This window comes from Gymnogyps californianus, chromosome 1, assembly GCF_018139145.2.
Source record: "Gymnogyps californianus isolate 813 chromosome 1, ASM1813914v2, whole genome shotgun sequence".
NCBI lineage: Eukaryota > Metazoa > Chordata > Aves > Accipitriformes > Cathartidae > Gymnogyps > Gymnogyps californianus.
In genome coordinates this window covers 103,995,611-104,008,470 of record NC_059471.1, presented here as the reverse complement: position 1 = coordinate 104,008,470, position 12,860 = coordinate 103,995,611, and the positions used below count along the sequence as shown (strand labels likewise).

At 38.0% G+C, this 12,860-nt stretch overlaps 1 protein-coding gene across 1 annotated transcript in view; it reads left to right on the top strand.

Annotated features, from left to right (window-relative positions):
• MAP3K7CL (MAP3K7 C-terminal like) overlaps positions 1–12,307 on the top strand; it is a 28,019-nt gene extending 15,712 nt beyond the window's left edge. The window contains exons 4-5 of the mRNA XM_050908620.1: positions 3,421–3,536; positions 11,967–12,307. Of these exons, the coding sequence (XP_050764577.1) occupies positions 3,421–3,536; positions 11,967–12,147 (297 nt within the window). The 3' untranslated portion in view covers positions 12,148–12,307. The remainder of the gene's footprint in view (positions 1–3,420; positions 3,537–11,966) is intronic.
• Positions 12,308–12,860: the final 553 nt, after the last annotated feature.

The window sequence follows — 12,860 nt, the reverse complement described above, 5'->3', positions numbered from 1 at the left end:
GGGAATCCCAGTTCTTTTTCTCTGCCACGGGAATGCCATCAGGGTAGCATCTGCAACACTTCCCATGGCCTGGCCACAGGCATTCAAAAAAGTCATTCCAGGTGGAATGGGGAGCAGAGAAAAACTGCTTGGATAAGCTAGGGAAAATGGAAATTTCATCTAGGATGGCTTAGAGGAATGCAGCTTTACCAACACACAGGTCTTGGAAAGTATATGAAAGCCCTCTGTAAGTACATCTCAGGGGTAAAACAGGTAGGACAAAGAACCACCATTTGAGTGAAAGATAGTGCTGGCACAATAAAAGACTTACAAATCTGTCTTCAACAAAACCAAACTGGAAATGACAAAAATGTTTCTAATTCTTGGTGAGGCTCTGGGCCAGTCTTTCGACTGAGACAGGGGATCTCAGTTTTTCTAAGACAGAACTGGGCAAGCCTGTGAATTGCAGGATTTGCTTCTGATAACAGGGGACTGGACTCGCTAATTTTGCAGGTTGCTGCCATTCCCATTTACATGAGTATGGGCTAGTCCAGTAACTGTTACTATTCTGTTATTGTTTTCTTTTATGTGGAAATATGTTAATACTGTAAATGTCTGCTGGCTAGTTGGAGTTACCCCTTTGGAACAAGCAAGTTTTGCCTCTGTTTCTGCACTTGTTTTTCAGGAGTTTGCCCTGCCATCTTCTGAAAACACTTCTTTTGGTGGGAACAGATGTATCATTAATTCTTTGCACTCTTTTATTATGTCAAAAAAGTAGGCTGTTAGACATGGGTAAAATAATTTCTCTGTGCTTTTGTGTTGGCTTGCATTTTCTGGTGGGCAGCAAAGAACTGACCAGACTTGTATCTCTCCATTTTTTTCTTGTGATTGCAGTAGAGGTATTTGTTAAATAATGAATGCATAAGCCTGTTTTATGTCCTACTGGCCAGAAATTACTCATGGACACTGTAGGTACTATCTCCAAAACCTTTCTTAGAAATTTCAAAATTACAAAAGAGCAAACCAAATTGTCCAGTCATCTAGTCATATAAAAACACAATCAAATTTACATTTTAAATTTACACTGAAAATTTTAAAAGTTCTTGATATAGTGCTTAATAACATCAGACAAGACTGAAAAGAATTGTATGAACAGAATATTAGTAAACTGATTGTATCTTTTGTTGTCAGTTTATTTTGAGTGATAAAATGTCAATGTAAGAAAAAATGACACTGAGGAGGAAACAATGATAGGAAGGGGTTTGAAAGTCAGCAACTGGTTCTAAGTGGGAATTAGATACTAAGTCTCAGCATGACTAGATAATTTTTAGCTCTCTATATATATCTTTTGAGTGGGAAGCTGGAATATAGAAACTGAATGCTGCTTTAATTTTTAAACTGATTTAAACCAGCTAGATTTGTGGAAACTAAGTTGGAAGCAAAAGCAAGTGGGTTTTTTTCTTTTGAAGTATCACTGTTTGGGGACTTTCCCCTGGGTACTGTTCAAAATTGTTTTATTGTGACGCATTTGTTGTTTGCTGATCTCTGGTAGATACCAGAGATGCTACTTTGGCTCACCCTTGCATTCTTGGATTAGAGCACTGAGACTTCTATATTCTGTCTTGTTAAATTTATGCTTATTATTTGGGTGGCTATATGAATGCTGCTATTGCTCATCCCCATTGAAATGCAATTAAAAGCCCTTTCCTAGGGACCAGATTCATCAAGTAATGGACTGCCCTTTCCCTGGGTTCCCAAATTCTCCAAGCTCAGAGAGAATGAAACAACGTGCTGTGAAACAATTCTGTCACAGCATTTTTACATTTAGAACACAGAAAATGAGTGTCTGTGTTAAAATTTCAGTGAGGAACCACATACCATCGACAAGTACTTGCAAGGTCCGTACATTAGTTACATCTGTGCATTGGGGTACCTCTGAAGCCAACTTACCCTGACTCCTGGATAAAATTATTTTTAATCTTTGTCTCTGAATATGTTTAGTAAAATTTAAATTTCCACTTTACCTAAAATAAAGGTTTACAAGATCATAAATAGGAAAAGTCTGAAGACTTGTGCTTTTCTTTTCCTAACAATGTCATTGAAGGAATATTATACTACAGAGAAGAGTCAAAGTAGGACAACAAGAAATACAAAATAAGCTACTTATATTGTGAAAGGCAATTGGATGTTCTTTAACTGGACAGTAAAGGAACTATTTTAAGGGCTTCCTTTTGCTTCAAACAGGTGGCTCAACCATGCTATTTGGAGTTCATTTACAGTCAATTGATTCATGGCTAATAACTTAAAAATACTACACTTCCTGAAAGTGCTATAGCCAAAATGTGAGAGTCAAGCCTGAAGCCTGAATTAAGTTGCATTCTTTTTAAGGAACAAAAAGCACTGACATTTAACCAAACTGTATTTTCAAGATCTTGGTTGAAATTCATATGAGTCGTCCCAGGACAGAGTGGTTTGTTTTGCCATATTTATTACCTCCAGTGTGCATTGAAAAAAAAAAAAAAAAAATCTTGCTGCAATAATGTCGGTATTTAGGTTAGGAGGTACAGTGCTTTTGCCTTCACTGTGTCTTTTCTATCTTTTTTTTTTCCTTCTACTCTCAATCTCACCTGCACTTCTCATGGAAATTTAAAACACTTTGCAAATATAGCTGATTTAACTCTCATAACATTTCTGCTAACTAAGTATATCCCCTTCTTCTACAGGAAATAGAGATGCAGAGAAACTGGGTGTAATCTTGAGCAAACTACTTACAGGTTGAGGCATTGCTGGGATAGAACCCATCGTGAAATCTTGGCTGCACTGGAGTCAGCAGTATAACTCCTGTTGAGTCCAGCAGAATCAGCCCCAGTGTCCCAATTCACGGTCCTGTCCTATTTAGTAATAAACTGGAATAAGCATTGCATCTATGAAAAAAAAAGAGTGTTTAGTCAATAGCTTTCCAGGTCTTTTCTTCTCATCTTGCAGAACTGGAGAATAAGAGCTTGTTTGCACTCAAATTACCATTCTGCTCAGTGCTGCAGTTTCTGCAGTGAAAACACGCTCATGGATTTTATGGGTCTGACCAATGCATCAACTTTAGCATTCTTATACCACTGTAGCTGAAAAAGAGGGAGATAAGGGAGAAATCTTTCTTTGAACAATCTTTAGGGATACTTTGCAAAGTTGACAAGGAAAGTTCTGAAAATCCTTACAAAGTTTGAAGGTTTATGCATATTCTTATACAGGGAAGTGTTTTTTCCCTTCCATGAAAGGCCATCACTAGGAATATTTGGCCGTATCCTGCAGCTGGGCGGGGGGAAATTCTTTAAGTATTCTTACAGGAACTAAGATAAATATTGTATCTTTCAAAATATGTGTTTTTTCCTAATATTTCATTCAAAAGCAGTATATATATATTTATTTCTTCTTCTTTTCTTAAAGCCGCTGCCTCCTTGTCATGACTCTAAGGAATCTATGCAGGTGTACAAACAGCACTGCAAAATAGCAGAAGAGTACCATGAGGTCAAGAAAGAAATTGCTCTGCTGGAAGAAAGAAAGTGAGTGACTTTCCCAAAGTATTTAATGTTGTATATTCTCTTTGTAAAATCCTGTTTTAAACATGAGGGTTTCACATGATATTTTCTGACCTTATACCTCTGCCTGGCGGTCACAGTACAGCACAACAGTTAGGCCATTGGTCCATAGGATCAACTGGGGCCACTAAGGACAGAGTTATCATAGTTCTGGGCCCTCAGTTATACAGATGTCCCTTAAAACCTTCATTGACAGCCTCCAGGTCACATAACAATCTAGTTCAGCTGGTGCGAGTCCCCTTTTTAGTTTTAGGCACATTTTTGTCAATTTAACTTTACACGTTTTAATGAAGGACATAATGGATCCTCAGTTAGGTTTAGAGTACTTGACAATACTAGTAAACATTTTTCTGTGAGGTGCATTGTCTCTATGTACATTGACATTTCAGGTGTTCATATCCAAAATGCATAAGCTGGAGACTTTTTTTCTTGTCTGTGGCCTATACTCATACCCCTATCATCTTTGCATGACTATTAAATGGCAAAGTGCACTCTGTGACTCTCGGTCCCTTTCCACAAGAAACCAGAAAAAGAAATTCAGAGAGAGGAAAGAGGGTAAGTAGTGAAAGTTTTTAACAGACAACCAAACCCAAGGAATAACAATTACTGCTAAGTAAACTTTCTTTTTGAAATGCTTTTCTATTTTTATATTCACACTGAAGGTGACTTCAAGCAGTGTTGCATTCCTTAGGGAGAGTTACCTCAGTGTCGATCTCTGAGACTTCTTGTGAAAATGAAGACCACACCATCATTCTTCCAAATGCTGCTTGAACAGAAACATTTGTAATATAGCAACAGGGGTCAAAAGAGCTCTGTTGCAGAGTGGACTTTGAGTAGAAGGTGGACCACTGTATCTGTTTCACAGCAATCTTCACACAGCTGACTGTGCAGTTCAGCCAAGTTTGCATCCATGGGAGTCTTCAGCTGCAGAAGCAAGCTGATGGGAGGGAAACTGGTGAAATCCTCTGGTCTTACAAGTGAGATAGCCAAAGATCTCCTTGAATCCAGACTATGCAGGGTAAGAAAGGGAGACTTGTCTTTATCAGGGTTGATGGCTACAGGCACAGTATAGTTAGTTGTTGCCTAAAGTGTTGGAACTAGTTGAGGTTTCCCGCTGCAAATCCCCTTCCACTGTAGGAGCTGCATGGCACTCAGTTGCTGACAGGCCCGCACAAAATTTAAAAAAGAATAAAATAACCAGGAGAGATTAACACTACATTGTCCCAGTGTTTGCATTTGAGTCATCATTAATTAAACTTGGCCAATCAAAAGTAATTGGTGTTTTAAAAAAGATGTAGAGAAGATAATTAATTCAAATAATTTTGCAATGATTTGTCAAATTTTATTGTCTAATATAAGCTGCTTACATGTGTATTTAGCAACCAAGTGAATTCAGTGGAAACCATGTGTGTTTGTCTTCTCTGAAAATCCAAATGGAATATAAAATATTAAATGGTTGTTTAAGTGCTTGACTTTAGACATATAAACTCAAAAGGTAGCCTTAGATCGTTTGGTTTTTAGAATCTACTAATATAAATGCATTATTATTACTGACACATCCCTGAATCAGTTATGCGCATTTATGAAGTAAGCTTGAAGCCCTTGAAAACTAGACTCACATATATATTTTTGCATTTGCCAGAATGCAAAAAATGCTGTTTGAATGCATTTTTGTTTATCTATGGAGTACATACATTTATGGTACTAACTGAATTAGAAATATTTTGCTCCTTGGGAATGGCAGATACATGCACAAAATTGTCTACCTGAGCTCAAAACTATCCTAATCAACCTCTGAGCCCAGAAGTCAGCCTCTCAGCAGTGGTTATCTGGGATGAATTAAGGGGCTTCAGGCTGGCATTTTCCTTCATTCCACCAGTGGATGTCAACAGTGGAACAAGGTGAGGAAGCTTCCACCACTGCTACCTTTGCTGAACCTGTTCTGTGGATAGAGGATTTCATGCCTCAGTAAACACACGTTAAAACAAGAGTGGCTGAATAAGGCAGCAAATAGAATTATATTACTGTGATTCTTATGTGCCTTCTAATTACGTATATGTGGCCTAGATATTCACATGCTGTGTAGCTGTGAAATGCCTAAACATGACAAATATCAGTGCAGCACCTTTCACCACCTTCCAGATCTCTTAATCTGAAGAAGTGGTCCTACAAGCACCGGGATTGAAGATGCTTAATTTCCTACAGGTTGGTGCACTGTGGTTATTTGATTTTGAGGTTTAAAAACCTGCAAGTGCCAACTGAAGCTGTTTTCCTCCAGATATAGGAAATATTTACGACTCCTTCCTCCAGGTAGATTCTCCATTTTGTAGCATTTTGGAGGAGGTCTCACAATACTGCCTTTCCCTTTTGGGGCATCTTTCCTTTCTGTAGCAGTCTGTTTTTATAAAACCTTCCAGAAACTAATTGGGACCTCTTTACGGCATGAAGTTTGGTTGAAATTGGAAGGTGGATTAAAAAGTTATTAGGACACATATACCTCTACACACAAGTAAGCATACACAACCTGAACACATTAACCTTGATTTTTATATAAAACTAGATAGAAAGGGAGTATAAGTGTGGGGGTGAAGGAGTAAGCAAGAAGTAAAAGAGAGTTTTGGTCTAGTGATCACTGATTTATATCCAAAAATGTTCTCAACAGTTACAGTTTGAAAGTTAAAGGAAGTTTATGGGGTAGCATATGCTGAATGAAGAGGAGAAGAGTGGATTACAATGGTTGGGGTGGCATGCGTGTTGAATATTCCATTCTCAGAAGGGAAGGATGCTTTGACTTTTTAGAAAAGTCTGATGAGATGCACAGCTTTTAGCCTCAAAAGCAGTTATAATCAAATTGAAAAGATGGAGTTTGCAGCTTTATGAAATTTGCCCCTGTTGCAGGTGTCTTTATCTTCTTCTACATTTGAATTTGAATGTATGGAAATAAAGATTCACAATTGCCTAATACACCTGCTATCTACTGTCTATTTCTTTTAAATATTATTTTGATAAAATGAACAAAGATAGAGTTTCATCCCTTGTAATGGGAACAAACAATCTGTGCAGTGTTCTTCAGCATACATTTTTACCAAAGGCAACCAGAAGTGCTGTTGGATGGTACCCCTGCCAGTGCTCCAAACTTCCTTCCCACAGGTCAACTCACCTGTGGAATTAAAATGTCGAGTCCCACCTGGCAGTGTCTGCACCTGTGGTGCCTACTGATAGTACACTGTGCACACAGGATACTGAAGACAATGGTTGTCAGGAAAAGAGCAGAAAATGGATAGAGCAAATATTTTTGATTTGTTGGCTAGGAGGAAGAAATAATGTTAAGTTAACCTGACATAAATGTCTGTACAGGTATTGGAGCTTTTTAGTAAAACAAAAAATGGAATAGTACTCATTCTACTTTAAACAATTTTTGTTCCAGCCTGCAAAGTTCAGTGTATCCTTTTATACATGAAATAATACATGCAAGTGTATTTCTAAAGGAGGCATCTGTAAGAAATAGAAAGTTGAATAACATTTGTTTTAAAATAGTAAAAAACATTTACTCTTTTGCAACTTTTCAAAGGCTTTTAGTTTTGCTTGGCTTGACTGGTCTCTCACTGTAGTGTGAGGATCAAGTATGGCCGAAGTATAGAAAGGCAGTGGTGTGAAATGACAAGGGTTGCTTTTCATCAAGGCAAGAACAGAGCTTATTTGCCCCTTTCTCTTGTATGCAATGTAGATGGCAAGAGAATGTACTAGGCTGGGAGTGGAAGAGAAGACAACAACTGTTTCACAGGAAAATGGGAAATGTGAGAGAGAAAGGGAGGTTGCAGGTTCAAAAAAGGGAAAATCAAAGGACAAAGCAAATAAGAAGGAGAAAAGAAGTTACTCAGGAAAAAGACAAACAAAAAGAAGCAAGAAATTGCAAGAATATAAAAGAACGTTGGGTAGATTTTTTTGCTAATATAAATAATCACAGCTTTGTTTGCTGTCTTCACTCAAACTCTTCCCATTTATGCCAGCAATATGTAGTACAAGGGACAAAATCACTCTGGAATGGGAGACATGATCAAAAAGAAAGAAAAGGGTGTGGAAGCGAGAACACACCACATTTAGGTCACAGAATGTAATTTAATTTATGTTCCAGAAACACACATGTATTTCCATAACAGATGTTTTTGGGTATCTAAGTTTGGGTGAAAGGGATGGGATGGCTGGTTATTTTGAGCACTTGTTATATTGCTATTACTAGATAATGACCTGGATTATGTAGTTAAATATTAGAGTTGCCATGGTTGCTAGCTATATCTTATATTCTTAGCACTGGCTGGTTTTCTCTTTTTCCTCCCCCAGACAATTCTAATATAACTCTCCAGAAAGTATCATTTGATCACCACCTGGTTTAGGATCACTCCTTTTCTTTGCCATGGATATGATTTCCTTCTTTTACACATATTACAGTAGACATGCAGTGGAGATGTCTGCTTAATTTTGTGGGATCCTTCCGTATACTTTAGCATGCTCTCATGACCATAGGACTGTTTCTAAGGTCTCAAGTCCAGATGGTTTCTCCAGGTACACTATTTCTGGAGTGTCTTTCCCAACACTGTTGAGACAAGTAGTCTTCAGACTTTCAGGTACTGCAGAAAAAGATTGGTGTAAACCATAAAGGCAACCTTTTAGCTTAATAATTTTCCCACTCTAGACCTGATTTTTCATCATCTCACATGTATCCAAAATACGCGTTACTTGCCAAATAGTGGAAATTACAGCTTTTCTAATACAAAAAGAAACCTCAACTTGCCCTATTGCAATGATGAATGCTTACGGACCTTTTATGTGCTGGCATCCAAGACATATTTTCATTTACATTAAAACAGGCTGTCTCATTGTTTTAAAAATTAATTAGTAGACTTCAAACACGCAAGGGCAGTCTCCTCAGACAGCAATTACCTTACGGGGTCTCATGATTCCTCCTGATGTGAAAGCCATGTCAAATATGGGAAGAGTAAATGACCTTATGGCCACTAGAACACACAGACACGTTAGCTGGGAAGAAATGTGTAGTACCACAGATGCATGACCCTGAATACGTTGTTCACAAGGGGAGAAAGACAAGTCTGCCTCTTTGCACTGTAGAAGCTGTTTTCCTTGAGTCCAGTCCATCTCCAAATACACTTATCTCCAGATAGATTTACCTGCTTCGTCTGTCACTTTTCTTGGTATTTATTCATTGTGAATATTACTGTAAAGGAACTCTGTTCTCTGCATGGTCAGTCATTAAGGCCAGGACAAGAGAAATAATTTCCCTAAGACCACGCTGGGTTTTTCTCCTGCTCTGGTATTGCTTGTGGTGTATTGGTTTATGATGCAAATCACACTCGTCTTCCCTTCCCACCCAAACCCCTCCCCAAAAAAGAACATTTAAAGTGTACATTATAGATTGTCTCAAAGCTTCAAGTACCTCGGCACCATTTTAGAAAATACCTTATCAATGCTGTTAGTATTTAAACTCAGGGTAACCATTAACAGAAAACACAGATTACACAGTGCTACATCTATTTATTAAGCATCCATAACAAAGGCTAGATGGTGCAAGAGCTTAGTATGGTGTTCTTTAACCTCTGGAAGCTAAGTTCAAATCCTGGATTAGATCAGAAGCAAATGTTAGTTACTGTCCTCATCCTTTTGTGAGCTTCGTAAACCACACCATTCATAACATTTAGCAATTCCCTGGTACTCTAATTTTAGATCTCCGTGGCAGGCTGGCAGTATTTGCCTGAAACATCACCCTACCCTGTAAACAGGTGTTGATCCTGATGGGAAGGGAATAAGTAGGTTCTGCTGACTCAGAAGTGGGCAATTTTACTACCTCAGTGCAAGGAAACTGCTTTCTGCAAGGAGGTCCTAGACTGTGGACTACAGCAATGAGTATATTTTGATTTTAATGCATTTATATTTTGTTTAATTGCAAAGCTAAATCCCAGAGGCAAAAAAAAATTTTATCTGTGCTGCTTGCATGTTACTGGAGAGCAGCATGAAAGCCATGCCTGCACATAGCCTCATCTTATCAAATCAGGGCTGACATTCATTAATAGAGCTGTCTGAGTTTGCACTCTGTCTGTCTGCCACTCCTGGCTTAAGTCCAAATAGAATAGTTAGTACCTTTCTTTTACAGGTACTGAAAGTCCCTGTGGAAAAGGTTTACCTGCTTTTAAGATGCTGATTACTTATTAGTGTGTTCACTGCATCTCCCTTTAAGAATCTCGTAAGTGTAAGAAAATTAAGGGAGAATGATTCTGGATTAATTTGTTTGGAACACTTCTGGGTCAACAGTCTGTAATTTGAAGGAGCTTAATTTAATCCTTCAGTCCAGCATTGCACCAGTAGAATAATTGCAAAGAAATATTGCTGAAGCTTTCTTTTGGTCCCAAGAGACAAAAGTCTTCTAGAGGATGCCTTAAGAGACTGAAGTGATTAAAGCTGCTGGACTTGTAAAATCTCATTGTCCCTAAATGTATTACTCGCTCTCTAAAGCATACATGCAATTGCTCCTTTGTGGCCTATAGTCCCATTAATAGGAGCTGGAATATCAAACTGTCTAGCAAGATCAGTTCATCTTGGCCAATTTGAAAATTGGTTGATCTAGCATGGCCCAAGCAAAGTGAAATTAATCTGTTAATGGCTTGCTGCTTTTAAAATTTTTGCAACTATATTGTGCCAAATGTTAATAGAATTCTGCTGAACAAAATTACAGTCTTGATATTTTCTCTTGAAGACCTGATTGAGTATACCTTTCACCTGGTGAAAGGAAAGAGAAGAGGCTTTGCTGCAGCATAGCTGCTATGCATTACCTCAGTGGTATAAAACAAAGCCAACATATTTAGCTACAGGAGGGTTTCTATATACTGCAACTTTTGGATGATTTAAAATTGCTGTAATGGCTGCTAACTCTTCCCTTCTGTTTTTTTGTATGTGAAACACAGCTGGGAGAAATGAGTGTGCCGGGGGTCTCTTCTAACTTGTGACTCCTTGAACTGCAGTAACTGTAAACAGTCAGCTAAACCATGGGCAAACTGTGCTATCACTGAAAGCTGTGGTAAAGACAGAGGAAGATCAAACCGATCCTGAAAGAAGGCCAGATAGAAGTGTTTTTCAAAACCCAGGTGCTTACAGTTTTACTGCTGTAAGTAGTAGGTTTGCAGCTATAAGTAATGTAAGTGATCAGCAAATACTGAAATATTACCATTTCATGAATACTCTGACCTGTGGTGATAGAATTACTGATCTGTAGGAATTTCCTGTCTGAAAGCACTGGTCTAGCTTGACAAGAGGGCTCCTTTAAAGACTGCAGCAAAAGCTATACACTTTGAAGGCATTACATCTTCCCACTGATGATCTACAAGCATTGTTTTGACATGACTGAGAAGTAAAGTCACAGGGCTGTGAACAGTTGAAGATTAACTAATCTCTGAGATAGAATGATCAAAAGAACTAAGAACCTTTTAGAAGAGATTTCCTGTAGCAGGGGTGAATAAATGATTTGACTTAAAGGGGAAAAAAAGCAGAGGCCAGGCTAGCCTGCTGGGTAAGTAAGTGGAGAGCGATTAGATACCCTGTGAGTTCCTCATGCCTTCAGTGTGTTTTGTTTTAAGACCTCTTTTATCTTAACTTGTGCTGAGGTAATTTCAGTTGATACTATACAGGAGACTCCAGCTCCTGGCCAGCTCTGGGAATACAGGGCACTGTGTGACTCCATCCAGAAAGAAGCAACAGCTTGAATCCTCCTATGTCTGCTCTTAAAAAGACCAGGAGGGGTCAGGTTTGCAGCTCTATCACTCTTCCTCAGCAGTAGGGCTAAGGTCTGAGCATAAACACATTATAGAAACAATATATGTAGTTCAGATTCATGTGCGTAGTATTTACTAGAATCATTTTTCTTTGTAGCAGAGAAAAGGAAACTTCACAAGAAAAGGCGTACTTCACAGAATTAACTGATAAAGCTAACCAACCGAACACAAAAACCTTCGCTTTCTTTCAAATATGTTTGGTATTGAGAGAAAAATAAATTGTTATTCTTCAGGCAAAATATTAGCATGTGGTCTCCAAGAACTTGATTCTCCCCCATGAACTGCATGTTCAACTCTTACTGAAGTTAGAGATACTTGAAGGTCCTCAGCATTTTGCGGGTTTGGTCACTGAACAGCAAACCTATCAGAGATTTTGGCAGCTTCATCTTTTAAAAGGAAAAGGAGGACTCTAACAAATTAATTTTCTAGGTCTTTGTTTCACAAGAGCTCAAGTAATACCGTGTTAACAACCTATAGTCCAGCTTTAACCTAACACACGATGACAAATTTTTGCATACTGCCATTTTTAATCTTTGGTTTTTTTCATAATCGTCAGAAAGGAGCTGATTGCCAGGCTGGAACAAGTGGAAAAAGAAAGCATGGATGCTGCTCAGCTGGCTAAGGAGTACGCAGAACTGACAGAGGAGAACCGAACACTGAAGCTGGCCCAGACGCAGTGTGTAGAGCAACTGGAAAAGCTCAGAATACAGTACCAAAAAAGACAGGGGTCCTCATAACTCTCAACTAGCTTATGTGAGGCAGTTAATACAGGATTGGTCCTGTGCTGGAAAGAGATTTTAAAATAAAGGTCTGTTTAATATGTTATAATACTTTACTACAGATACAGAATATGTAGAAGTCTATATTTGATTTAATGCTTGCCAGCCAGTAGCTTAATATAATGGATATTTCATCCATTATATAATGGATATTTTATTTCAAGTAACATAATTGAAGTTAATCTATCCCCATTATATGTTCTAGTAGATCAGGTTTCTTTTCTAAACATATTTCTTCCAATTTAAGAAGATATGGACACACTAGAAAATGATATAAATAGTCTCTGTGTTGGGAATTTGGACCATACTAAGGCAAACAGCAGGGACAATGTTAATATATGGAATACATGTATGTTAATTTTAGTTTGGTGAAGATTTTTTTAATTATTTTCCTCATGCCTAAAGTGTTTGGAAGTTATCTTAAAACAGATCTCCTCACTGGTAAAAACTACACTTCGTTATTCCATGTCAACTTTACATTGTTGTGTAAAATCTCAGAAATTGCACATTAAAAATTGAAGTAACATAATTAATTTTTATCAAACGAGTGTACTGCCAGTAATAATTTGCAAGTTATGAAATTAAAAGGAAACAGATGAGATCAAACTTTTCTTCCTCAAGCGTAAAGGTAGCTTGAGAGTCTTTTTATTGTACTTTTTGGGATGCAAGAA